At 49.6% G+C, this 27,012-nt stretch overlaps 3 protein-coding genes across 12 annotated transcripts in view; 2 read left to right on the forward strand and 1 right to left on the reverse strand.

Moving 5' to 3' along the window:
* DNM1 (dynamin 1) overlaps window positions 1–1,869 on the forward strand; it is a 46,833-nt gene extending 44,964 nt beyond the window's left edge. For 2 of the 6 annotated variants that reach the window (XM_004375712.3, XM_004375715.3), the window contains one exon: window positions 876–1,869. In XM_004375712.3, coding sequence (XP_004375769.1) covers window positions 876–936 — 61 coding nt within the window. In that variant the 3' untranslated portion in view covers window positions 937–1,869. Of the gene's footprint in view, window positions 1–204 lie in introns of all 6 variants that reach the window. The other 4 variants (XM_004375714.2, XM_012555343.1, XM_004375716.3 and 1 more) reach the window with 3 other exon arrangements.
* A 1,256-nt stretch (window positions 1,870–3,125) lies between these two features.
* On the reverse strand, window positions 3,126–23,589 carry GOLGA2 (golgin A2). 5 transcript variants are annotated; one of them, XM_023730770.1, is made up of 27 exons: window positions 19,825–19,924; window positions 18,168–18,290; window positions 17,082–17,162; window positions 14,218–14,334; window positions 13,887–13,930; window positions 13,711–13,774; window positions 13,210–13,269; window positions 12,934–13,014; window positions 12,034–12,072; window positions 11,696–11,758; window positions 11,514–11,607; window positions 11,307–11,413; window positions 10,229–10,287; window positions 9,770–9,911; window positions 9,214–9,294; window positions 8,989–9,096; window positions 8,414–8,501; window positions 7,635–7,972; window positions 7,209–7,322; window positions 6,233–6,478; window positions 6,072–6,147; window positions 5,748–5,836; window positions 5,264–5,476; window positions 5,080–5,182; window positions 4,873–4,979; window positions 4,625–4,781; window positions 3,126–4,535 (listed from the first exon to the last, which is right to left on the reverse strand). In XM_023730770.1, the coding sequence occupies exons 1-27, from the start codon at window positions 19,903–19,905 to the stop codon at window positions 4,318–4,320; spliced, it is 3,093 nt and encodes a 1,030-aa protein (XP_023586538.1). In that variant the 5' UTR covers window positions 19,906–19,924; the 3' UTR covers window positions 3,126–4,317. The 5 variants fall into 5 exon arrangements, with proteins under 5 accessions (XP_023586538.1, XP_004375774.1, XP_023586541.1 ...); XM_023730773.1 differs by lacking the exon at window positions 19,825–19,924 and adding an exon at window positions 19,480–19,575 and having other exon boundaries at window positions 3,127–4,535; XM_004375717.2 differs by lacking the exon at window positions 17,082–17,162.
* On the forward strand, window positions 20,509–25,415 carry SWI5 (SWI5 homologous recombination repair protein; the record flags this gene model as incomplete). Its single annotated transcript, XM_023730615.1, has 4 exons — window positions 20,509–20,706; window positions 22,361–22,482; window positions 23,178–23,272; window positions 24,859–25,415. Coding segments are annotated over 4 exons (480 nt in total), but the record flags the coding sequence as incomplete, so codon positions are not given.
* Window positions 25,416–27,012: the final 1,597 nt, after the last annotated feature.

Below are 27,012 nucleotides of genomic sequence, written 5' to 3' on the forward strand. Positions count from 1 at the left end.
ATCGGGCTCATGGACTTTGGCTTGTTGCTCCTAGGGGCGACCTATACTTTTCAGCTAAGGGGACGACAGTGTCTGCTTACCTGGGCCTTGCCCAGGGCATCAGCATCTCTGAGTTCTGCCCAAGCTGGGCCACAAAATTTGCCCAGCTCACCTGCCTGCCACTCTGTCCCCGCCACTGACTCTTGCTCTTCTGCTTTTCCCCAGCAGGAAGGGCCCAGCCTCACCTACGCGACCTGCAGTCCCCCGACCAGCTGAGGCTCCCCTGTTAGACTTATAAGCCTGTGGCCACTGGCATCCAGCTGCTTGCCCTCTCTGCCTCCCCCAGGGTCCCCTCAGATTACCTCTGGGCTTTCTGATCACCCAGAGGGGCCTCCAGTGTTCACTGTAGCCACCCCTTTTAGGTTCACCCTCCTGGTTCACAGTTTTCTCCCATCTTTCGCATCAGGCCTGGTGGCTGTTGCATGGGGCTCATGACCCCATAATCCCCGAAGCTAGGGGTGGCCCTGGCTCAGTGGATTGGAAGACATGGTGGCCAGAGAAGAGGGAGACAGCAGGGAAGCCAGAGGGGGCAGAGCATGTGTTCTAGAGGTGTGGGTGCACTGCCTGGGTGGTGTGTGAGAGACCAGCGTGTGTGATAAGGAGGGCAGCCACCCCAGACTCCCTGTGAAGTTCTGGCCCCTGCCCAGCTCCAGCCCCTCCCCTTCCATCTTCCCTTTTTTGTCTTTTTTCCAGAAATCTTGCCCCACATCCACACCTGTGTCTTCTTCCCATGCCATCTCTTCCCATACTGCCATGGCTTGGCTGCTCTTGCCTTACCAGCTTTCTCCCTTCTTTTCTCTCTCCCATTTTCTCTTTGCTTTCTCTCCAACTGCCAGCCGATCGGGTCAGGCAAGTCCATCCCGTCCTGAGAGCCCCAGGCCCCCCTTCGACCTCTAACCAGATTCCTCCTATTCCTCGGAGACTTCCCTTTCCAAGCCTGCCTGGATGGCTGTTCTGTGACTTAACAGTGGCTCCCCCAGCCCCTAAGCCTCCCCTTTTATCCATGACTTAGTCTGTTGTAGTGGTGAGCTGACACATTCAGGCGTGACATTGGTGAAAACTTGTGCCCCTCTGTGGTTTTGCTCCCGCCCTGTTCTATAAATATCTATAAATACTCATATATGTATATATATATATATATATGGCAGACACAGCCCTGCCTCTAGTGTTGGGATTCAATCACTGTGCTGTCCTTGTGGAGTCTTGTGGCTCAACTACCAGGGAACACTGTCGCCTTGACATCCCCCCATCCAAAGTGTTCCACCTCCAGTGAGCCTCCCTGTCATGCCCAGCCTGCAGACAACCAGCCCCTCTCCACCATCCCTCCCATCCCTTGCCCCCTCAAAGCATGGGGGTGCTGTACTGGCAGCTGTGTGGTTCTCTGGTCAATACCAGTCTTGATGTCTCTTGGCTGAGAATAAAACCCATTTCTGGACGATGTGTCCTCTGCTGGCTTGTGCTCTCCACAGAACTCAAGGGGGGAGGTGACAGTTTAAACATTGGGGTGGAGGGGAGGTGGTGAGCCTAGCCACTGCTAGGATGTCATAAGGAGTGGCAAGAAAAGGCCACATCATTTCTAAGGCCTACTTGGAAAGCACCTGGAGTTTTGAGCCTGTGCTTATCCTGTGAACTTTGCTCTGGCTACTAGGAGCAGGAACTCAGCCTAGAGGAGGATGTGGGGCTCTGGAGGGATAGGAGGAATAGGCTACAAGACACAGACAGGTGAGATGGGCCTTATGATGGCATGGAAAAAGCCTGGCACTCTGCTTTCCCTCACAAGGAATAGAGACCCTCCATCTGTAAAAGTGGGCAGGACAGAAAACTGTCCCCTACAACCCCCATGGCAGTCCCCCATAGAATCCCCGACTTTACCAAGCAGTGTCCGAGCCTGGAAGATCTCCAACAGCCCCACTGGACACACTCAGACACACCGGGGCCCCACACAGTCCAAATGACTGCCCTCTGCTGGCAGGACTGGCTCCCCAGCTCTGCCCTCCACACAGATCCCAGCACCCAGTGGGTGGCAGGAACACTCAAGGCCAAGCAGTGTTGGCTGAAACCATTTATTCCGAAATAAAAAGCAAAATAAATAGAGGAGTTGATCACCGGGGCACCAGAACCCCATCCCCACCTCCTTCCTCTGTGCTATACTATCAATAAATAAGTTTCCCCATCCCCTAAATAATTATTAGAACCTCACACTCATTTGCCAGCTCCATCCTCTCCTGTGATACAGGGGACCTGTATCCTCTGGAATATACAAAATGTTACACAGATACAGTATATACACTGGGGTAGGGAAGCCCTTCTCACTACCAGCCTAAGCCCTTCCCTGGCCTGCAGCTGAGTCCCAAGGCCTGCAAGAGTGTCACCCTCCACTGGCTGGCTGGAGAAGGTATGCACTGGTGCCACAAACTGCCTCTGAATAGAGGGTGCCTGAGCCCAAGGAGAGGATGTCTAAGCCTCTCCCTAAATAGAGGATATTTGAGCCCCTTCTGAAAAGAAGAGATGTGAGCCCCCCTTGAACAGAGGATGCTTGAGCCCACCCCTTGAATAGAGGGTGCCTGAGTCCCACCCCATAAAGAGTGGGGGCTTGAATAGGTGAAGCCCCCACTTGAGTAGAGGGTTCAGCACCCCCCCCCTTGAATAGAGGGTTCACAGCCCCCCTTTAATAGAGATTCATGACCCTCCCACCTTGAACAGAGGATGCATGAGCCTTTTCCCTAGAAATGCCTGAGCCCCCTCCACTTGAATACAGCATCCCTGAGAGTCCCCCACCTTGAATAGAAAGTACCTGCCCCCCCTTGAAAAGAGGATGCTTGGGCATCCCTCCTTGATAGAGATGCCTGCCCCCTTTAATAGAAGATTTATGAGTCCCCCTTTAATCTTCAGCCTTCCCCCTTCCTTAAAGGGGACTTGCATGAATGCTCAATTTCGATGCCTTCCCCCTTCCTTGAATAAAGGGGACTCTATTTGAAGTTCATGAGAGTCCCCCTTTACTCAAGGAAGGGGAAAGGCATCGAAATTAAGGGGGACTTGCATGAATCCTCTACTCAAGGAAGGGAGAAGGCATCAACACTGAGGATTCATCTGAATCCCCCTTAATTTCGATGCCTTCCCCCTTCCTTGAATAGAGTTCATGAAAGTTCCCCTCAGATTTTGATGCCTTCCTGCCTCCTTTAACAGAGGTTTTGTAATATTTCCCTTTTAAAATAAATGCCTCCCCCACCCCTGCCCTGACTCGATGGTGCAGGATCCACCTTTACTATGCCTGCCATTTGGTGGTAAATAAGTCTTTCTGCTAGAATAGAAGTTGGCCACCTTAAAGAGATTTCCAAGTCCCCATTTGAATGAATAGTAATAAGTTTTTCTGCTAGAATAAAAGTCTGCCACCTTAAAGAGATTTCCAAGTCCCCAGTTTGACTAGATGGATTAGTAAGTCTTTCTAGTAGAATAAAAGTCTGCCACCTTAAAGAGATTTTCAAGCCCCCCATTTGACTGGATGGTAGTGTTTATGCTAGAATAGAAGTCGGCCACCTTAAAGAGATTTCCAACTCCCCGTTGGAATAAATAGTAATAAGTGTTTCTGGTAGAATAAAAGTTTGCCACCTTAAAGAGATTTTCAAGTCCCCCATTTGAATGGATGATAATAAGTGTTTCTGCTAGAACAGAAGTCTCCCACCTTAAACAGATGTCCAAGTCCCCCGTTGGAATGGATGGTACATTAATTAGTTCTTTCTGCTAGAATAGAAGTGTGCCACCTTAAACAGATTTCTAAGTCCCCCCTTGTAGAGATTACCAACCCCCTACCCTTTAATAATGCCTGGGACCCCCCCATTAATAGACATACCCAAGCCCTCCCTTAAATAGATCCCAGCCCTCCCCTCTTAAATAGACATACCTGACCCCCCAACCCCAGTCTTGAATAGAATGCCTGAGCCCAAGCCTTGAATATGGGATATTTGGGCCCCCTTGAATGGAGGATGCAGCCCCCCCAATAGAGAATACAAGCCCCCTGGAAAAAGAGCTGCTTGGTGGGGGCTCTTGGTTTTTCTGAACAAAATAGACATATCCCAGAGATGAACAATAAGCCTGGCTATGGCATCAAGGTGTGTGCACCTGTCTACCTCCCTACATCAGGCAGAGAGTTCACCCAGTATTCCTATGTTCCTACTCTAAGGATAAAGGGATAGCAGGGAAGGAGTGATGGGGAAGGGGTGCCAGGTAAAGGGTGCCAAGGAAGGGGTGGGGGCAAAGCCCCCGACCCCATTGTGAGGTTTAGATCATCAAGACCTTTACCTCATCATTATTGTCAGGACGATAAAAGAACGGAATGCATGGGTTTTTGCCCAGGCCTGGGTGTTCCTGTGGATTTTGGATTTCCCGTAGCAGCTGCATTATCTGCTGAGCAGTGGGGTTCTCAGGAGCAGCTTGGACTGAGAAGGCCCCTCCCTGAAGAGGCTCCACATCATCAGCCAGGCTTACTTCGTGGAGGCCTGAGAAGAGAGAGACGCAGGGCTCTGAGCAACATGCAAGTTCTCCCCTGCTTCTGCCTGCTACCCGCCCTTCCAAGGGCCCTACTCACCTTGGCCATCGGCAGGTCCAAGCTCCTGAGGGGCTGGCGGCGCTGTTGTGTGCTCACCAGTAGCAGGGCTCTGGGAAGCAGCTTGGTATTTTTGATACCACTCATTCTTCTCGCCTACCAGCCGTAACACCAGTTTTTGAAGCTCCAGCAGCTTCACCTGGATGGAGACATACTCAGCATCCCTACCCCTGCCCCAACCCCAGCCCCTGCCTCCACTCCTGTCCACAGAGATGTCAAAGGCCCCTTACCTTCATTTCTTCCTTGTCCTGAGCCAGCCGCCTAATGTACTCCTCCTTTGCACGGTGCCGCTCCTTCAGCACTGCCCTCTGACTATGGTACAGGGCAACATACTCGCCTGGGGAGAGGGAGGGCAGGTGGATGGGACTCAGAAACTGGGGCTCCCTCAGGTCCACCATGTGCCTCTCCCCGCCATGATCCCCATCCTCCCTGCTCACCGATGGTGTCTGTCTCTCCCGATAATTGGATGCAACGATGTTCTAGCTGTTCCAAACGTTCCTGCAGATCCACTTTCTCCCGCATGACATCTGAAAATCGGCCCTTAAGCCCAAACAATAGGGTCAGGTTGCAGCAGCAACCTACCCCCACCCTCCTGGCCCATGTCAGGAGACACCTGCTCACCTGCAGCTTCTCCATGGCCACTTGTATGGCCTGGTGGGTCTCCCCAGACACGCTGTCCACCCGAGTCCCGGGGGCTAGGGCCTTTGGTTCACGCTGGGACGTGGCCTCTAGATGAGCCAACTGCTGGCAGCGTAACTTTTGCTCTTTTAGTTGTCCCCTCAGCTGCGCCTGCTCTTTCCTAGCACTGGCTAGGGCTGAGTTAAAGAAAGCCACCTACAGGCAAGGGGTAAGTGTGTGCTTTTGTGGGGAGAATACTGAGGAAGAAAACTGGGCAGGGAGGCAGGAGGAGCCCCCCTCCCATCTCTGAGCCACTGTGGCTTACATGTTGTTCAATGGATGGAGTGGTGTCTGATCCACTGGGTCCCAGGGGAGATATAGGGATCAAGAAAAATCAGAGGGTAGGGAAACCAAGAGGTGTTGGGAGGATCACAGAGGGAGGTAGGAAAGGTAGGACAGAGAAGGAGCAGGGAAGAGTCAGGCTCACCAGGGCATCTCGGCTATCTAGGTCCTCAGGGATGCTCAGCTCTGGCTGGGAAGCCTCTTCATCCTCTTCCTCATTGTCCAGCCCATTTCCTGTTGGGAGCAATCACAGGGATTCTCACACCACCAACAAGAGAGGTAGAGTGGGCCCAGATATTTCTCAGGGCCCACCTCTGCCACTGCCTCACTGTACAACCCTGGGCCAGCCACTCCCCAGAGGAAAATGATTAGCTATCCTAAAGGCCTCTTCTAGCTCAATTCTACAATGCTCAAAGTCCCCGTCTCCCTCCTCAGCCTCTCTCCTCTCCCTCTGGGCAGTCTCATTTACCCTCCTCAGGCACAGCCATGTGGCTCAGCTGGGCCTGCAGCTGCTGGTTCTGCTGGCTGGCAGCTTCCAGGCGTTCCTAAGGAGCCAGGGAAGACAGTGAGAAGGGGCAAAGGTTACCAGGTCCTCACACTCAGGGCCTCAGTACTCAACAACTCCCTTACCTGGGTCTGCTGCAACTCTTGGCGGACCACCTCAGCTGCCATCTTTCTCTGCGCTTCCTCAAGCTGCAGTTGTTCCATAAGCTGAGTCTGCAGCTGTAACTGTTTCTGCAGTGTCTCCTTCTCAGAGGTAAGATTTTGATATGCAGCCACATGCTGCTGATAGGCGGCCATGTACTGCTGCAAATCACTCAGATACTGGTCTCGCTGTTCCTGCAGACTGTGAGCCTCTTGACTCTTGACTTCCACCTGTGGGAAGACCCTGGGAGTGAGAACAGGTAGTAGCTTGCTCCCAGACTCTAAGCCATATAGGGAAGGAGAGGCACAGGCCCTTGGCACAGGCATTGTGGGCTCTGCCACCTGCCCAGGCCCCTGGCTTCCTCACTCCATGGCCTAAGTGATTGTCTCCCTTCCCTAGAGTCTCATGCCTTCACCCAGCCTCACACCTTATAACCTTCTTTCTCACCACTTTAAGCCACAGACTGGCGGAAAAGCAGAGAGAACCAACTGACATCTGTTAAGTTCATAGTATGTGCCTAATACTATATATGCATCATCTCATTTAATTCTTGACATCTCTATGAGGAAAACGCTAATATCCCTTTAAAGCTAAGAAAACTGAGGCTGAGAGATGTAAAGTGAATAGTGACCAGTGGAGCTGAGATTAGAGTCCAGGTGTGAATCCAAGGAGCCCCCATCATGCCACCATCTCTTTCTCTATAATCAGGGACTCAATGACTGTAGGTGGGAAGATGATCTATGGCCCAGAGCTACCTACCTCTAAAAGTCAGAGGGCAGGGAAATAAATAGTCATGGGCTCTGTAGGTCTCTGTGGCCACTTGTCCCATGCCCCTCCCCCCACTGGAGCTGGCTCTCTGTCCTGGCCCTGGCACCCAGCTTCATCCCTGCACCAAGCACCTTCCCTCCCCATAGGCTGGTGCCTATTTTCCTAGCCCTTCTCAGATGGGGCAGGGGTTACCGTCTCCTTCAGCTCCCCTAGCTTCTCCTGTAGCTGGCCCAGCTTCTTGGCCAGCTCCTTCTTGACATGCTGCTCCGACTGAAGGGCGGTGGTCAACTCCACGTTCTCATTGGTCTGGGCAGAGAGAAGTAATCAGCAGTTACCCAATGCAGCTGGAGCCCCCAGAACTTGGTGTCCACCTCACCTCCCACAGCTCAGATGAGGGTGGAGGCAGGTTGGAAAATAGTATGCCCTCACCCAACATCAACCAAGCAGGGCTCTCTGCTTCATAGAGTGCTATCATAGGCACCATTTCACATGAGGTCTCTATACCCTGTTTTACTGATAGGGAAACAAAGGCCCAGAGGGTTAAGTGTCTTGCCCTGCACCAAGGGACCTGACAAGTAAGGAGTGATGAGGGCAGGCTAGCCAGGCAGGGCTGCGCACCAGCCTGACGAAGCCATCCTGAAGCTCAGCCAGCTGTTCCTTGAGGTCGCGGTTCTGGGAGAGAGCACGGCTGATGGTAGTGCGGTCATTCTGCATAGTCTCCAGAATCTTCTCACGAGCTGCCTCTTGCTCATTCCAGCACTCAGCTATCCGCTGTAGCTCCCGAAGCTTCTGCTCCTGCTCCTGATTCTGGTGAGTCAGGGTCTCATTGTCTTTTAAGTGGAAATGCAGCTGCCCTGTAAGTCTCTCTAGCTCCTTCTGCAGTCGTTCAGCCTCCGCATGCAGCCGCTGTTCCTCCTCAGAGGGCCCCGGAGGAGGCTCCTCAGGTGGGGGGACGGCTAAGAAAGGAAGCATACAGTAAGGGCTTCTCGCCTCTGTAGTCTCAAAAAAGCCCTCTTCTTGGTCCACAGTTCCTAATCCATGCTTCTCACCCTAAGTCCTGGTTCCTTGCTAATAACTCCTCACACCTATACAACGTTCGAGACTTCAAGTCACTTTCAAATACAGTTCCTATATTATTTTTATGCTCCAGACAACTCTGGGTATTTGACAGTGGGTACTCCATCCCCTTTTCACAGATGGGGACACTAAGGCTCAGAGAGATTATAAGACTTGCCAAAGGATACACAGCAAGTCAGTGCCAAATCCTGGTACAGCCTTCTTTCCTCTTTACCACAGTGCCTTATTTGTCCACCCACCTCCCTGGGGTATTCTAAGCCATCCCCCCTCACCAGCCCTCTGACACGAACCCTACTCACAGGTGTCTAGCCCCAGCCTACCTGTCTGGTTCTTGAGTTCGGCCAAGCTGGCCTCCAGTTCCTGCACCCGAACCACACCATGCTCCTTCTCTTCTCCCAGTGTTTGCACCTGCCCAGAGCATGGGGAGAAGGAACACATGAAGAGAGGCAGGCAGGGAACAGAACCATGATTCTGGCTACAATCTCCCTCGCTACCTTTACCTCTAAAAAACAAAACCACATTTGTCAAAACTCAACAGAGTGTACAACATAAATTGTGAGCCGTAAAGTAAGCTATGTACTTTAGTTAATAATAATGTATCAACATTGGCTCATCAATTGTAACCAATGTACCCCAGGAATGCAAGATGTTAATAATAGGAAAAACCCTGTGCATGAGAGAGAGGGGGTATATGGGAGCTCTGTACTTTCTGCACAATTTTTTTGTAAACCTAAAATTTCTCTTAACAATAAAGTCTATAAACGCATACATACCCACCTCTGGCTGTACACCAGACCAAGTGATATGGTTTCCATTTTACAGTTAAGTAAACAGAAGCCCAGAAAGATCAAGTGACCTCCTAAGAGGGGGAGGGAAACAAAGGGTCAGACCTTACCTGCTCTAACAATTGTTGTGCCTGCTGCCGCCAAATGGCGCTCTCTGTTTTCAGAGTCTCTGCATAGTGGTCTCTCTCTATCTGCAGTTGCTTCACTATCTCCATGAGCTGCAAGAAGCGGCAGAGGACTTAGGAGGGGCTGTTACTGGTCCTCACCTGCCCCTAGCCACCTGGGGTCACTTGGGGTCATCCTCCTCCCACATGCTTCCCTCTGCAAAGCCTCACCTGTTCTATACGGCTCTCCAGCTTTGCTTGCTCTGCCTGGGCCTGCTGTAAAACCTCACTTTTATCAGACGCGCTAGAGATCTGGATGAAGAAAATGAGGTTAGATCTGGGGAGGACAGGCAGGAGACTCCAGTGGAAGAAAGTTACATGAAGGCACAGCAATGCTCAATGTGAAAAAAAAATGGAGAAGAAGAGGCGTTCTGACCCAGACACCCTGACTACCTGGTGGCTACTTAGCCAAAGTGTTGGCTTGGCCCCCAGGAAAAAGTAAACAGACTCATGGGCCAGCCTTAGAAATGTAATCCATAAAACAATGGTTCTCAAGCAGGATGCTTTACAAAATTTTTAAAAAAAGCCCTACCCCTGAGATTTTGATTCTGCAGGTCTGGGCAGGGCCCCAGTCTGTGGATATTTATCACTTTCTGGAGGAGGTTCTATGGCAGGACCAGAACAAGGATCCAAATTTCCCAGCTTCTGGTTGGAGATCAGGATGGTCTCTAGAAGCCCTAGCCCCAGCTGGATGAGGCCAGACTCTCTGGAGCTCCCAGCCCCTCACCTGTTGCAGCAATAGCTCTGACATCTCTAGCTTCTTCTGTAGCTCCTCCACTCCATGCTGCATGGCTGTTTTCTCTTTAACCAAGACTCGAAGCTTCTCTGTCAATTCAGAGTTCTGCTGTGCTAGGTCCTCATTGTTATTGCTTTGGCCAGTGAAAAGTAGAGAAAGGTATCAGCAATGAACAGGAAAGATCACTTTGGTGATCAACCCACCTGCCCTTACCACAGAACAGTGGCACTGGAAGGGACCCCGGAAATCAAGAGAGTCAAAGTGACACAGAGGCTATGAGTTGTCCGAGGCCACAGAAGAAGGCATGACACAGTGGGACTAGAGCCTGTCTCTGCATACTTCCAAGCCTCTACGACCACCTCACCATGCTCACTTGTATCCCTCCCACTTCCGACCATACCAGTTGAGCCAAGGCCGCCGAGCCCTGCCATCCCACCTCCCTCATCCTACCTCTGCTTGAGTAACTGCAGCCTGAGGCTATCTCGGTCTTGGGTAAGCTCCTTGTTGTACTGCATATACATAAAAGTTAAGTCAAGATTTGGCAGGCAGAAGACGTACCTCTAACGCTAATAACAATAGCAACAGTAACTATAACACTTCTTGAATCCCACTTTACATTTTTTTCAAAGCATTTCCAAGCGCATGTCCTCATTTATTTTTAAAAAGTACTCAGTAAGGATGGAAGAGGCAGGTAAAGGCATCTAATTTCCAGCTAGTTAACAGGTCCAGAGAGATCAGATAATATTGCTGTTATTATGATCATTATCATCACTGTTTGAACAGCCAACATTTATTGAATGCTTTACCAGGTACCAAGCTAACATCTTATACACACAATTTCACTTAATCCTCACAACCACCAGATCAGGTAGTTACTATGATTATCTCCATTTTACAGACAACAGAAACTAAACATTAGTGGTTAAGATCACAAAGGCACACTGGGATTTGACCATCCAGGTCTGTATGACTCTATAATTACATTTTTTTCCCCTGGGGTTGGGGTGGGGGCAGACATGAGTGGAGGAATTGAATTTTGTATTTTAATCTTTTGTTCATTTTTTAAATAAATTATACATTCATCTGGTCCAAAAGTCAGAAGGCAGAGAAGTGAAATGTCTCCTAGCCATCCCATTCCTCTCCCATAAGCCCTAAGTTTTTTATGAATCCTTTTAAATATATTTTGTCTATATTACACACATACACACTTCCTCCTGCTTTCTACACAAATGTAACATACTAAAGATACTGTTCTGCACCTTCACAGCCCAAGCACCATATCCCTTCTGGGCACTTGCCCAAGGCTCACAACCAGTTAATGGCAGGGCTGGGACTTGAACTCTTGATCTAGTGCTCACTCAGTGACAGCAACCCCAACTCACCCATGGCAGCCCACTAATCCCTAGGCTGGTTCTAACAACCACACAACTAAAACACCAAGAAATGTCCTATGCTGCTTTCTGGGCAGCAAGACACTCCATCCTGCAGGAGAAACCTTCAGGCTCACTCGGTGGCGGGTGGGGCTCACCTTGTCAGTCTGCTTTTGTTGTTTGGAGACCGATGACAGAGTCCTCTCCAGCTCTCCTATGCGCTGTCGGGAAGTCTTCAGGCGATTGGTAACATCCTCCAACTCTCCTGGAATGAGAGGGGAACAGAGATGGAAGCCCAAAGAAGGAGTGCCACTGAAGGGCTGACAGTGTGGCAGGTAGGGTTAAGGGATGTCCCAGACTCCCACCTGCTTTCTGTCTGACTGCGTTCTGAGTATGGACCAAAGCTGTGTGTAGGTCCGACTTTTCAGATACTAAGATACCAATAGTCTGGATGTGAATCTTTGAGAGAAAAGACGAACAAGTAATGAAAAAGAGGAAAAAAAATGTTTTCTAGAGGATATGAGGGAATACTATAGAGTACACTCACCTGCAATTGTTCCCTGAGAGCACCCTGTTCCTTTGCAAACTTTTGCTCAAATTCTTTTTTATCCTGTAGGATGAGGGGGAAAAACATCCCTTACTGGGAGGAGGCAAAAATGGAACAGCAAAGGACATGCCATCAGAATGCCACCAACGGGCCAGAACAGGCCCACCAATGAGCCAGATTATCAGGGGCTGTTGGGGCGGGGGCGGGGGTGTGTGGCAGAGGAGGCGAGCCCTTTATTTCTTTAACCTGGGAGTGAGCAAAAAGCCTGAGGCCTCTATGTCTGAGTCCTCCCCCAAATCTATCAGCGATGTAATGAGCAAACAAAGAAATCACATTACTTTTTCTCGTTGGTCCATAACATCCTGGTTTTGCTGTTTCTGTGGGGAGAGCAAAAGCAAGGTGACTGAGGCGGTCCTCCTTACTACAGTCCCCAGACCAAGAAAGAAGGGGGCTAGGGACCAGAAATGGGTCTTAAAGGAAAAGTTCTCACGCTCTACGGGGACTTGAACTGATAAACTCTTCTCAAGTTCCCAAGGAAAGAGAACTTGGGTCTTCTTTGGCTTTCTCTCTGAACCTGGCTTCCTTTCAAGGGTCAGTAACATAAACCTCTAGAAATGGAGTCTGAGAAGGGAAAGGCTATTCTTCTACTAGCTTGTGATTTGGGAGAGTGTATTCAATCAACAAATATTTACTGAGCACACACTACAGACCAGATACTGTTCTTAACAGCAGGGACAGAGGAATGACCAGGATACACAAGATCCCTAGTCTCTGACATTTACACTCAAGTGGACCTTTAAATCTTTCATTTTTAGGGTTAGAAGGGACCTCAGACACCATCTAATTCTCCAACTCAGGAAATTGAAACCCAGGGAGGAGCGGTGACTTGGCCAAGGTCAAACACAGGGCAAATTAAGGGCTGGGTCAGGGCTGCAATACACGCCTCCTGACGCCAGTCAGGCTAGTGCTTCCACTGAGAGGCAACAGCTCCAGGGCAAGGGTGGGGAGAACTCAAGCTGGGGTGTCTGGAGAAGAGAGAGTGGGAAAAGAGGGAAGCAAAGGAAAGAGCCATGCTGCATGCTCAGTGCTCTGGGGTCCCTCCAGCTGAGACCTAGGCCCCCCAGCACCCCAGTCTCCCTTGGTACTAGGGGCCCCCATCCCTTTTCTTCAGAGCCCCAAAGATAAATTGGAGCCCAGGATGGGGAGCATGAAATCAGGGGACCCCACTGGACTCTTACCAATTCCTCTATCTTGCTACTGAGTTGTTTGTTTGTTACAGTACTCGATTCCAGGGCAATTGAAAGTTCTTGGTACCGGTTCTGAGGCGCATGCAGAGAGGAGGAGGAATTGGAGGAAGGTTGGGGGAAGAGGTAGAGAGAGCAATCATTAGGGTTGAGGTGGGTATCTGGGCTGTCTCAGCTGGCAGGGGGCACCCAGCCCCCATTGTGGGAGAAGGTGGAGTAGGGCTGGCCAGCAGGGTCCACTTACTTAGGCCATGGTCCAGAGCCACTTACCTCCAGATCTTTTATGTTAGTAGAAGATGCTAGGCCCTCTCCGTTGATGTAAGATGATGACTAGAAGAGAAGAAAGAGCTCACATAGAGATGCTCCCTGTCCCCCTCAATGTCTAAGCCATCCAGTGCCCTTTCTTTCCTACCAACTGGCAAAATTTTCTTTTCTGCCCAACTTGGCCCCCTCTTCTTATAATCCCTGTGCCAACTTCTCCTGGTTCTTATCTCCCCATCCTTCCTCCCCACTCAAGCAGTTCTCATCCTATACTTTCTGCAGCAGTATAAAATGATGTAACCAATATTGTGGTCCAACTCTTGCATTTCTTCAGCTTCAAAAGAGGAAACTCAGAGGAGCAGTGACTTGCCAAACATCACCCAGCAGGTTGGCAGGTCCCATGACCATTCCACCATACTGTGCTGCCCTCCCTCTTGTGAATCCCAGCCTCACTTTCTATCATACTTTCCTTTCCTGCTCCCCATTCTCAGGCTCCAATTTCTGGGGTACCTCAGACACGAGCCCATTGAGCTGTTGTGAAATCTGTCGCAGGCTCTCAGTAGATGACAGAGACCTAGGGATGTAGGCACAAGGGGTCAGAGGTGAAGGTGGCTTGATGGGGAAGAGAGGGTCATGGGCAGTGGCATGTCCCAACTCCCTCAGCTGCCCCGAGAGGAGACACTCACTGGTTTTCATCCATGGAGGTAGTGCCATTGTCTGCATCATGGTTCTGTTTGGGAAGAAACACACGAGGTGGTCATTCAATTTCTGGCAAGAACTGCCTAGAGGCAGGGTGAGCAAAGCTCCTTCCAAACAACCTTCTGCATCCCCAAACCTCAAGGAAAAGCCCAGTCTTGGTTTCCCCAACCCTAGGCCGCTGGAAGAACACTTGGTTCTAGGAACCAAGCTACCTGAAGAAAGTACTAGAGAATCCAAAGTAGGTCTAGTCCTCTGGACAGGAAGATGGAGAGGGGAACATACAGTGAGGCAGCAGACAAAGGGAGAAGCAGCACAAACCTGAAGTGATGCCATGTTACTGTCATGAAGTGAACCAACACTGGTGGGACTGACACCGCCAGGGAAGATGGTATCATTACCAGGTTCCGGTGCAGGAGCGGCGCAATCTTTGGGCGCCTGTCACAAAACAGAGCAGAAGGTTAGGGGGCCACGCAGGAAAGAAGGTACCTCACTGCCATGCACGCAAGGGTGTGGAGCAGGTAGGACAGGCATTGCTGTAGTCAGAATGACAGTCATACAGGGAGCCACTGTGGGGTATGGGTTTGGCTTGCCCAGGCCCAGGCCACTATGCAGCATTTTGGATGGCCACAGCTCAAAGGAGTGGCTGCACAACCTCCTTCATGAGCACATGGGGCCCTGGTTCTCCCTGGAAAAAAGCTGCCCAACTAGAAGCTTCTCCCTGCTATCTGGAGGTAAAAAGGAAATAAACCACAGCCACCTCATGGCCATTATTCCTACTTCAACCTCCTAGCTCCAGAAGCATCTATTTAACTAAGAAACATCCTCAGAAACCAGAGGTAAAATGTCTACCCTTTGACTCTCGGCATCCTGGAGGCCAGAGGGAGGATCTCTCATCTAGTCCTAGGATTTAGGACTAGGATTCCCCACCTGGACCCACTTGCTTGACCAGAGCCCTACCCCAGCCTCTCTCCAGGCCCAAGCCTAAAATTTAGTCCAAGCCTCTGGCTCAGCAGTCTCCTCTGATGTCCAACAGGCTAGGTGGACAAAGAGAATAGGAGAGATGGCTGACAAGCTGAAATATGACAAAGGATGAGTTCTAGGGAGCCAGAGTCTGGCCAAGGAAGCTGGGTCTGGGGAGGAAGAGGCCACACCTTTCTCAGGGGAAACGGCTGCCTATTTCTGGACCCTACGGCTCTGGCCTCTGAAAACCCAAATCTACTTCCCTCCTCAGAGTAAGTGCTGCAGACCTGAGGGACTCTGGTGAGCCAAGTTGTCTTTGCGTATTTATTGTCTGTGCTGTGATATTTTACCCTGGAACCTGGTGTTGCCTTGCCAACTTCTACAATTGAATCTAATAGGTAATAATAGTAGAAATTCAGCAGCTGGCCAGGCATGAGACTTTGGGGGACTCTGGTAGGCTCTGAGTCCCTCCTGGCATCTTGGGTTCCCACTGTCTCTAGAATTAGATACAGGAAAGCTCGGGGTTGGGGGGAGGGAGTATTTTTCTTAGGACTTTTGGGGATAAAATCAATTCTCCCCTAACATTTTCTAGTCTTTCCCTGTGCCTTACATTTTTAAATAAAGCGATTATTTTGTGAGCAACTAAGTTTTTTTCATGATTTGAAATCTTATAACTAAGTATGGAGTTAAAAAAAAAGTTCACTCCCCTTCAAAATGTCACATCCCATTAAATTTTTTTTTTCTCTCTCTCCATTATTCCCCCATTTCTGGAAATATCAGCTCTACTGAGGATGCCCAAATCACAGGCCTGCATTAGTGGGTACAAAACTTCACTGGGAAACAGTTATTGAGGCAGAGAGGGTTTAAAAACAACAAAAAAGAGACACAGGGGTCTTCATTTCCAAAGAACAGAGGAACCTGGGCACAGAATCTTAGAATATTAGAGCAGGCTAACATTTTTCTGGGGAGGAAACAGAGGCCCCAGACTCACTAACAACTGGATCACTGAGAAAGCAAAAGCAAAACACAGCTTTATGACTCCTCTAAGCCTGTGCCCACCTCACCATGCCATACCATCTCTCCTCTGAGTCAACAAGGTAAGCCACGGCACCTTGACAGACCTGACGGACTGGGTGCAAACAGTCCTAGTGACTTAAAAAATCTTTCTAACACTGGCCAACAGTCCCTTTCCCCATACCTATATCTCCAACAGGATCTAGCCCCATCTCAGCCCTACTCCTCTGGCTTAACAGATGTCTCCTGAGCAAGTCAGTCAAGGAGGAAGTGCCAACATCACATCCAGAAGAGGTCATCTCCTAGTCCTATGCACTCCCAATACCCTGCCATGCCAGCCCCCTGCCTTCCTAGAAGGTGCTCTGTGAGCTCCTAATCCTGGATGCTACCCGCTCACTCCCTCTATCTGGAATTCCCATGTCTCCCACTCTCCACATGGACAAAAGGTACCCGCCTTTAATAAACTGGCCTCAAGTCCATTCAGAACCTCCATTCAGAACCCTCAGCTGAGCATTGGAATGTTGCCACATACTCCATTCCAGAGGAGTTGGGCCCCCCTCAACATTCATCTACTTTCTCCAGTGTCTAGCAAAGTGCTTTTGCTAACAAGGGCCCGATGAATATGGTTAAGTGTCTAGTTGAGTTTTGAAAAAGATCAGGGGGCAGAATGTCCTGGTCACTCATCTGTTTGGTTAACCGCACATCCTCTGAAAAAAATAACCTCAATCCTTGCAGCTAAAATGCAAACTCACTTTCTCTTAATCCTGTGTTTCCTACTCTCAAACCAAGAAGAATTAAGCAGTCCTAAAAATCACAAATTTCTATGTGATCTACCACTCTCTTTTGGAGACACATACTGGAGAAAGGTTTTTGTTTTTTTTTTTTATCCCTTCTAATCTGATAGCACCACTGGGCACTCAAACTTGAGGCATGAAAGGCTCAAATCCCACGTATTTGCTCTGGAAGTTATTTCCAAATTACCTTGAACCTTCAAGATGCATCTCACCTTCTCCAAGATGACAAAAGATGTGAGGTAAGGAAAAAAACCCAATCAACTAAGCAGGTGAAAAGGAGACATGAGTAAGCCAGGGTTAATGACAGCAACATAAAATAAGCCAGAGGCAAAGCAACCACAAATCAGAAAGCCTCAGGGGCATGCACAGCCAGGAGAGAGAGCAAGCCAGAGAGCAGTCTCGGCACTGCCTCACCTTCCACTTGTCCAATGGGGATAGCGCTACCCCATTGGAACGGTTAAGGTCGGACACCAGCACCTTCAGAATGTCCTGAATCTACAGGAGGTGAAAAGGGAAAAACAAGGGCAAGGGGAAGAAAGAGAAAATTGGCTTAGAAAGAGGCAAGAAAGTCAGAGGAGGAGGAAGAACTGGGTTCAGGGAAATGGGATGCTGAAGACAATCCAGAAGGGCACCAACACCATGGCCTGTGCCATCATTCTAAACAGCCACCTGCTGCCTTGCCAGAGGCAGAGCTCAATGTAAACAAACAGAAAAGTCCACTGAATGACGTGGTCACATAGAGTGGAGCATTGGAAAGAAGTTCTGGGATCACCTAACCAATGCAGCTCTTTTCTTAATGTGCTCATTGGACCCTCTCCTCGGGCCCGGGATGCAGGGGGACGAATCTGGCAGGGCTCCAGACCCCCATCTCTGCCTTAAAAACCAGACTTTCGAGTAAGGGTCCAACTGAACAAAGGGGATTACAGCTAAAAAGTTTGAAAGATGCTCATCTGGTCCAACAATATCATCTTGCAGATGAGAAAACTGAGGCCCAGGAGAAGTAGCAATTTTCCTGAGGTCACTAACCAAGCTGGTGGTAAACACGACTCAGAACCCAGATCTCTTAATCTTAGTGCCTGGGGCTCTTTTGGCCACTTCCTAAAGGAAGAGCATGATGGCAAGTGGCTGTTCTCATTGGCTTGGCTTCCCCTTGAGGCGGAGGATGAGGAAAACAAGCAATAATTCAAATAGCAACTACCATTTATTGAATGTTTACTCCATACCAGGCCCTGTACTAAGGGATTTACATAAAAACTACAAAAATTTTCACTTAAACTTCACAAGTATAAACAATACAATAGTATCCCTATTTTACAGATGTGGAAACAGAGGCCCAAGGAGCTTAAACAATTTGCCCAAAATCAAACCCCCAGCAGAAGGAGAGGCAGGATTCAGAGCCAGAATTTTTAACCAGTAGCTGACACTTCCTCCTCCACAATGTTAACCACTACTCCTCTACTTCAGCACCCCTACCCAGGAGCTGGGTCAGCCAAGACTCACATCCTCAGGCGGTTTGCAACCATCAGAAGTTGTTGTCTTGGTGCCACCGTCATTTTTGATCTTCCGTTTCTTCTTCACTCCTGCAGGAACATCAGTTTTGTTCCTTTGCTGGAATTCCTTCAGCTGCAGAAAGGAAAAAGTAATGCTCATGAGAACTATAAGCCTCTGTATTTACATCCTACTTTACAGTTTACAAAGTACTCTTTATACACCATCTGATTTAATGCCACCAACAACCCTACAAGGTGCTGTAACTTTCATTTAATGACTGAAGAAATGGATTAAAAAAAGCCAAGTGATCGACAGAAACCATGGGGAAAAAAAAAAAAAAGGCAATCATGAAATTTAAACTCAGCCTTCTGACTCCAAGCTCTAGGGTTTTGCTTTGAATCAGCAGCTGCCAGGGGGCGAAACCAGAGGTAGAGCTGGAAAAGCAAACATTAAATGGGCAAGAACAGTACATTGTGTGGTTTAGAAATCAGACATTGGGGTCCTTTTTTACACATCAATTAGATACGCACACCAGTACTTTTCCATCAATGTATCTCATGGCACAAGGCAGTGAAGGCACACCCCTAGTGAATCTGGGAGCATAACAGAAAGAGGACAACTCAAGTCTCATTTCAAGGAGGATTCTATTATAATCTTACAAATATTTGCAAATGTCATCCCCAAGTACATTAATACAAAAGGATTTTCTCTCTAGAGAATCAAGCAAAACTGATGCTTCAGAAAGATGTCCCATATTTATCCTGTGGCTTTTCATAGCCCAAGCACTCCTCAGAGCACCGTACTTTGAGAAGATGATTTGGGAAAGATTCCCAGCGATGAAGTTCAGTTGCCCAGGATCTATTCTACAGAAGATAAGCAGATTTGATTCCAGAGAGCACTGACTGAAGGAGACTCTGGTTCCAGAATCATAGGGAATCAGAATGTGAGGTAGAGAATACAGAAGAAAAAAAAAAAATTTAAAGTCTCTCTGGAAAGTAGAAACCTGGGAGAAAACCAAACCGAACACTTCTCCCCACTGTCACCCAGCGATGTTGTAAACGTTTAGAGATCTTTGGTGAAGTACAGGTTTTTCACCCTGTCAATGTCTAAGGATGCGGTACAGCCTACAGTAAGGGAACCTCTCCATCCTAGGTCCTATGATCCCGTGTCCCCTTCAAACTAGAAATCTGCCCCGCAACCAAAGAATCCGAAAGGGGTGAAGACACTAGCTGACTAGGTCGGAAGATCAAAGGCCGGTCTCGCGGCAGTAATGACAGTTCCGAGGGGGACTGTGACGTAACTACATTCCACCTCTCCTTACCAACGCCGGAGTGGTGGGAGGGAGGAGGGGGGCGCAGGACTGGGACTGAGGTCCCAGGAGACCGGGAGCCCAAGGAGGCCCGGTTCTGGGTGGCAGCAGGCTAGGGCTGCGACCGGAAGGGGGTTCCCTGGGGTCACCGGCCCAAAGTCACCCGGGAGCGACGGGCGAAGGCGGGGGCTAGGCAGCCAAGGGGGCGGGACTGGCTGAGAGGACTGGCTGGGGGCACCAAGGGGCGCCGAGGGGCTCGCCCGGTGTGTCTCAGGGGCAGCACAGACTCTTGGCCACAGTGCGGTCGTCGGTGGGGACTCAGGCTGGGTCAGGGAGCCGCGACCCGGAGCGTTTTACCTTTTTCTTGGCCGCGGCCAACTTGCTCTGTCGGGTTTCTTCCGACATAGCGGAAAGGGGCGGGGTAAGAGGGGGCCACATCACCAGTCCCGGCAACCACTGCGGAATTACTTCCGGAGGCTACCGCGCAGTTTTGTGACTGAGCCAGGGAAGGAGGGACCAGGGCTATAAGTAGGCGGCTAGAACGTGGGTGTGGCCTAAATTCTCCCAGCCCATTGGGTAATGAGAAAGATGAAAGGGTAAAGGGGCGTGGTCAAGTTGTTTGCCGCGAGCCTGGGGGAGATGGAGTCACAATGGTAGCTGCGCGCGCAGCCTCTGGCTCCCCCCACTTGGGGGGAGGGGCGGGAGCTGCCTCCCTCCATCCCCCCACCCCTCAAGGTGCGCGCGCAGCTCGCTTTGCAACCGTTTCTGCTGTCTGGTCCTCTGTGTTCCTCACCCTGGACACTCCTGTGCTGCAGACCCCCCCAAAACGGGGGCCCGGGACCCCAGGGCTCAGGAGGTGGGCGAGAAGCGGACAGAACCGGACAGTCCCCTTTCCTAACTCCTCACAACTCTGCCCTAGACTTTCTCGTCCCCTCAAAACCCCCCGGTGCGACCACACACCACCTCCAGAGAACCCATCCAGTCGTCCAGATATTCCCTCACCCATCAAAACCTCCCCTTCCTCGTGGGTACCTACCCTGAACCCGGGGGTCTATCTCCACCCCCTACAGCGAGATCCGGTCCCGGTCGCTCCAACTTCCCAACTGTTCCTCCTCCCACACCCCACATTACCCCTTATCTCCCAGAGCCAACTCCAGGCCCAACCAGCCCCCTCTCGGATTCCTCTCCAGGACTCAACCCGGACTCTCCAAAAGTTACCGCGGGGCCTTCCGATCCCCTGTGAGTATGTTTGTGTCCCGCCCGCCTAGCGTCACACACCCACACCTCGCTCTTCCCTCCACCTTGTAAATCGCGGCTGCTTCCAGCCCTCCTCTCCATCCCCAACAGCAGCTGACCCACCTTCAATCCTCTTCTACGTCTTCCCCCAGCTGACCTTCTGCTAAGAAACTCCAGGTCATTTCTCAATCCCTGCCCTTCCCGCCCCTGCACCTATCTTTTTCCTCCAGTCGACCAAGCTTAGAAGCAGCAGTTTCCTGCCCCGTCGGAGGCCAAATCCTCTGCTTGAAATCCCACCCCCGCTGCCCTCTCCCTGCCTCCTCAGATGCGTTTTCGACTCTCCCGCACCAGCCTTCTCACCCAGCCCTGCTTTTAAACAGACCCATAATTCTCCAATCGGGAAAACTAGTGTTAACTCTTGTCAGTTCCTTTAATACTAATAATCTTTCCTCTTCTCTGGCAAACTACTTAAAAAACGTGTTCTCCTCTTCCTTCTTCTCTCACCCTCCACCATGGGGTGGCCACCACTTTCAAGTTAGATCGTGAAAGAGTTGGTGTTCATTTGTTAAGCATCTGCTTTGAGCTGGGCACTGGGGGTGCAGGTGTGTGCCAGACAGCCCCTGCCCTCCTGGAGCCACAGGCTAAGGAGGATGAACAGGCAAAATTCCAGGACAGTCTGAGCACAGGTCTGTGAGGGGGAGCCTGGACTTGGGCGTGCAGGGAAAGTACCCCAGAGGTAGTGAGGTCAGAGGCAAGGCCTGAAGGACAAGATGGAGTTAGCCCAGGTGACTTGGGTGGGGAGTCAAAAGTTTGCCAAAAGCACTACGTTGATTTTCTTGCTGAGGGTATGTTGGGATTGCTTTCTCTCAGAGAAATTCAGTATCGGTCTTTGTTTTCCCTGTAATTCTTGACTGCCCAGCATGCTGTTCTGATTCATATTGATTCATTCATTCCCTTTTTTAAAACAAGTCTTTACTGAGCATTTACTTTGTCCCAATCAGCTACATACATCATCTCGCTGAATCCTGCCAACAACAGGCACTGGCCTTTGCAACTTTTAGAGGCGGGAAGGGCAAAGATAAGCTGTAGCCCCAAGGAAGTGTTTTGTTATCTAATGAGATTATAAACCCAGAGACATAGCCAACTTGAGCGGAGAACCCAAAAAGATGCCCTGAAGCAGATTCTCTAGGGTCAGATTGGGGGCCAGGGTGGGTCTATTAGGATTCAGTTTGGCTGAGAGTAAAAGAAAGCTCCAAATAACAGTGGCTTAAACAATCATCAGGGACCCAGGCCTCTATCTTGTTCTGCCACTTCTCAAAATGTAGCTTTTATTTCATCATCCAAGATAGCTGTTCAGCTCCAGCATTACACCCACATGCCAGGAAGGAGGAAAGGCCAGAAGAAGGCATGCTCTCTCCCTTGAAGAGACGGTTCCCAGAAGTTGTATGCTCTGTTTCTGATTATATTCCACTTGCCAGGACTTAGTCATAGGGCCACACCTAATTCCAAGGGAGGCTGGGAAAGGTAGTCTTATTCAAGAGGGAAGGAACTTCCTATTACCAAGGCAGAAGGAGAGAGGAGCTATTAGGGGACAACTTGTATGCTCTGAATTGTGGATAATTGGTCAGTCCAGCTAATGACTTTTTCTGCCACTCAGCGGCCATCGCCCAAGTCTGGCCAGGCCAGTGGGGCCAGTGAGGATTCTCAGCAGCTTGACATTCAGAAACTGAAAGAGAAGAGGGACATGCTGGACAAGGAGATCTCCCAGTTAATATCTGAGTATGTCTTGTTGGGTTCGTTGACATAGTTAAGAGAGAACTTTTGATTAATGTCCAGTAACTGAAATCTAGTCATACTGGTTTAGTGTGAAAATAAGACTTTGCCACTGCATTCAGGGTGGCCTCTCAGGCAAGGAGGCCGTCAGGCCTCAGGGGGTGGGGGGCCTGGAACTAGGAACTGGAAAGCCATCAGGAATGCAGGCAGTCACTCTCCCAGTCTCTGGGGCCCATGTTCTCTGCCCTGTCTGCACACAGGCTCCATTCTTTCTGTACAGGTGTGGATTTCAGTGCTTTGGGGAAACTGGCTGTTCCACAGCTCCTGGCTTTTCCCGAACACCTTGCTACAGCCACATGGTGGAGACTGAACAGTCTTTGAATCTATACTTTACATTTGAGGGAATCTGACTAGCCAGCTTCAATCATGTGCCCATCTGTGAGCCACTCAGCTGTGGTCAGGTTCACATAGTACCAATATTGCTGGGGAGCATAAAGTTACAAGGAGCATTTGCCAGGACTGAGAGACTAGGCAGATACCCTGCCGTACTGTGAGCTTCATGAGGGCAGAGTTTGTCTTGTCATAACTATATCCCTAGCGCCTAGAACCTAGTAGGCCCTTAGTGAATATTTGTTAAATAGATGCCTCATTACTGTTTGAGCCTTAGGTCATCATCTGCTTTTTTTTTTTTTTATCCCCAGAGGCTACAGTGTGGATGAACTGGAGGACCACATCTCTCAGCTTCATGAGTATAATGACATCAAGGATGTAGGCCAGATGCTGCTGGGCAAACTAGGTGAGCAGCAAGACTCCAGAGGAGCAACCTGGGCTTGGAGGGAGTCCCCACTTGCAAGGGATGACTAGATTTTGCTCCTGGGCCTTTTCATTTGCAACCGTCCCTCCTGTCTCACCTGCCTCACTCCCTGCATGCCCCGTCACTCCTCTTCTCACCAGGCCCTGCCCTCCTTGGCCACCCAACTCGGCAGGTGTACAGGTCTTACCTGAGTTCCTGGTTGCTTTTCCCAAGTACAGAGCCTGCTTTGGAGCTGCAGACAGGTCTGAGCATGGGCTCACCCAGAGTGCTTGAGACACCATGTTTGCCTCAAGTGGCTGACTTGCTAAAGAGGCAGGAAATGCAGGGGTGGTCCTTTGTGGCTTAAAGTGGTATCTGAACAAAAATCTCACTATGCAGAGGGTTTAAACTCAGGCACAGACACCTAGCCAGCTCACCCTGGAGATAAGGAAATGTGTAGATAGCCTCATAAAAGCCTTTCAGTCGCATCAACTGGCTCAGATTGGTGGGCACTCTGGTGTTCAGAGGCCAGGGATCATTTGGTATAGTGTTCAGAGCTGGGGCTGTCTGTCCAGTTTTTTTTTTTTAGCCATCATTCCAAAAATGCCGCCAGCATCCAGGATTCCATGGCAGGGAGGGCTTCTCTATCTGATTCATTGGGGAATGGGTCCCAGAGAAGGAGAAGAAAACAGAAGGAGGGAAATAATCGATGGATGAAGAGAAGAGGTTGACAAGGGCCTGAGGAGAAAGAAGTGTGAGGGAAGTGTTGCCTAGTGGTTAAGAACATAAGCTGTGTTATCAGAACCCAGCTCAGGATCTGGAGCAGGCAACCTCACCTCTTTCATTTATTCAGTGAATATTTATTGAGCACTTACTCTGTGCCAGGCCCTCTACAGTGTGCTGGGGACAGCTGGGTGAACCAGACACGTTTTGGTGGTGGGAGTAGGGGTGTGGCTGGTCAATAAGTAAACAAACACAAACAAATTAATTATAAAATGTGTTGAGTGCAATGAAGGAAACAAAGGGCAGAAATGGAGGTATGAACAGGGTGGCAGGGGATGAGATAAGGTGATCAAGGAAGGCCTCTGAGGAGAACTCTTCCCATGGGAAGGAAGGGTGTTTGAGAGAGAATAGCAGGAGGAACAGCACCACAGAGACTCTGAATGGGCGAGGCTTGGCACATAGGGAAGCTAAGGGGTCAAGGTTTTTCAGCAGGGATGGGATAAGATCCAGTTTATATTTTAGGCAGATGACTTTTGCTGTTCTATGTGGAGAATGAATTATAGGGGAGCTACATTTCACCCCCCTGCAAAATGAGGTGAGGGTTTAGTGAGTCCTTGCAGGTCAAGCGTTGAATACAGTGCGCGGCACATGTAGGAGCTCAGATGTGAGCTGTTATTTTGGGGCGACCAGGCAGGCAGAGGCCTGTCAGGAATGGCAAGGAAGTTATCTTAGCCAACTAGGGGAGAAAGAAGAAGGTGCAGGTGTGGGCACTGACTTGAAGCCACAAGTATTGGTCATGGGTTGGTCAGGGCAGTGACACTGGGGACAGGGCTTTGGCCACATTCCCTCCCTTTTCTTCCTTTCAGCTGTGATCCGAGGTGTCACCACCAAAGAGTTGTATCCGGAATTTGATCTGGACGTGAATGATTGAGCAAAGGGCTCAGAGCCCCTTGTCTGTGACCAGCTAGAACAAGCAGATGTGAATATGAGAAGCAGTGAGAGGCCAACCAGGGCACCTGCAGGGTTTCCAGGGAGAAGATGTCAGAAGCCTTTTTCTAGACAGCCAAGACTGAGTTGAGGGGGGAGCAGGGAGGAAGGGGTGTACGGGTATATGTATCCTATTTATAAATAAATATATGAGCAATCTTGATATCAGTCTGTACACTGATTTCTCTCCACTGATAACTCCCTAATCTTACTCAGGAGAAAGAGAGTCTGTTTTGGATTGTAACAAGCTTACATCTGCCAGGCACTGTGCCTGCACTAAATAAGGGGCAAAGTCGGTAAATCCCACCTTCATTGCTAACTGCATGGTAAAGATCAGCATGAATCCAATCCCCAAAATGGGACAGATCCAGTCCTCACCTTCCCACTTCTCCACCCTCATCGCCAGCCGCCCAAGTGGCTCACTCTCTCCAATCCTAGCCACTCAGAGCTGGGTCAGTGCCCACAAGTTAGATGGACACTGTCTTAGTTATTTAGTGCTGCTGTAAAAGAAATACCACAAGTGGGTGGAATTAACGAACGAATTTATTTTCTCACAGTTTAGGAGGCTAGAAGTCAGAATTCAGGGCACTAGCTCTAGGGGAAGGCTTGCTCTGTCTGCTGTAGGGGAAAATCCTTGTCTTCAGCTTCTCTAGCTTCTCAGTGTTCCTTGGAGATCTCCACATGGCATCTATCCCCCATTGGTGCTTCCTTGTCTCCCTGCCTAATCTGCTCTTTTTATATCTTAAAAACCGATTAGGTTTAAGACACACCTTATACCAATAAGGTCTCATTAACATAGCAAAGAAACCCTGTTCCTAAATAGGATTACATCCACAGGTATAGGGGTTAGGATTCCAACACATAGTTTTGGGGGACATAATTCAACTATAACACCATCTTCCAAACCAGCTGCCCATGGAGGATTTTTTGGACCCTCGCCACTGGCAACTATGTCAGAGTTCACACACTAGAAAGATACCTTCCTGACTGCCCAACAGGCAGACCCCAGCCCCTGCTGGCTCTCACTACCCATGTGGGTTCTTTAATTCGCTAGAATGACTCACAGAATCTCCTGGAGAGTATACCACACTATGGCTGCAACTTTTTTACAACCAAGAAGGATATAAAGACAACACATAGGGTGAGGTCTGGGAGGAGTCACAGTGGGGAGCTTCCATGTCCCAAAAATGGCTCTTATGGATCTAAGAGGGCTCTTATGCATCTCACCACGTGGCCACGATAGATTACATCATGCTTCGTGAGGCTTAGTCAGCATTGGGCCCCCAGTTGGTCCCTCTCAGCCTGATCAGCCCCCATTCATTAGCCTCAGGTTGTTGGTATGGCTAGAAAGAACTGAGAACAAAGCCAAATTGCTTTCTGCAAGGTGATTCCACACCTCACAGTGCCTTATACCCATTATCTCTAATGCTTAAAACCATCCTATGACAAAGGTTATACAACATGAAGAATGTAACCAACATCACTGAATTGTACATGTAGAAATTGTTGAATTGGTGAAGGTTTTGTTGTGTATATTTTCACTGCAATAAAAAAAAAAATCCTTTAAGGAATTAGTATTCCCAAACCCAAACACACTGCCTTCTTGGAAGCGGACTGCCACATCTTTATCCTGTGGTGTGGCTGGTGGGTTTGGACCGCCAACCTTTCGGTTAGTGGCCAAGCACTTAACCACCGCACCACCAGGGCTCCTGAAGTAGCATCACCATCCCCATTTTACAGATGAGGACACTGAGGCTCAGAGAGGCAAAGTGACTTGCCCAAGGTCACAAAGCCAGTAAATGACATAGCAGGAATTTGAGCCCATGTCTGATTCTGAAGTTGTGCTCTGCAATGCTGCCTTTCTGGATTGGGGGAGAAGAAGGCAAGAGCTGAGAGTGATCAATGGCAACACTGAGAGGAATTCTTACCTTATAAATCTATGTATATTAAGGGTTCCAGTTCCCCATTATAATTCTCTGTGAAGCAAGGGGGAGCTGTTGTCATCATTTCTTCGTTGCACGTTGCTTATGATG

The sequence above is a fragment of the Trichechus manatus genome, unplaced genomic scaffold (genome assembly GCF_000243295.1).
Source record: "Trichechus manatus latirostris isolate Lorelei unplaced genomic scaffold, TriManLat1.0 scaffold00038, whole genome shotgun sequence".
NCBI classification, from domain to species: Eukaryota; Metazoa; Chordata; class Mammalia; order Sirenia; family Trichechidae; genus Trichechus; species Trichechus manatus.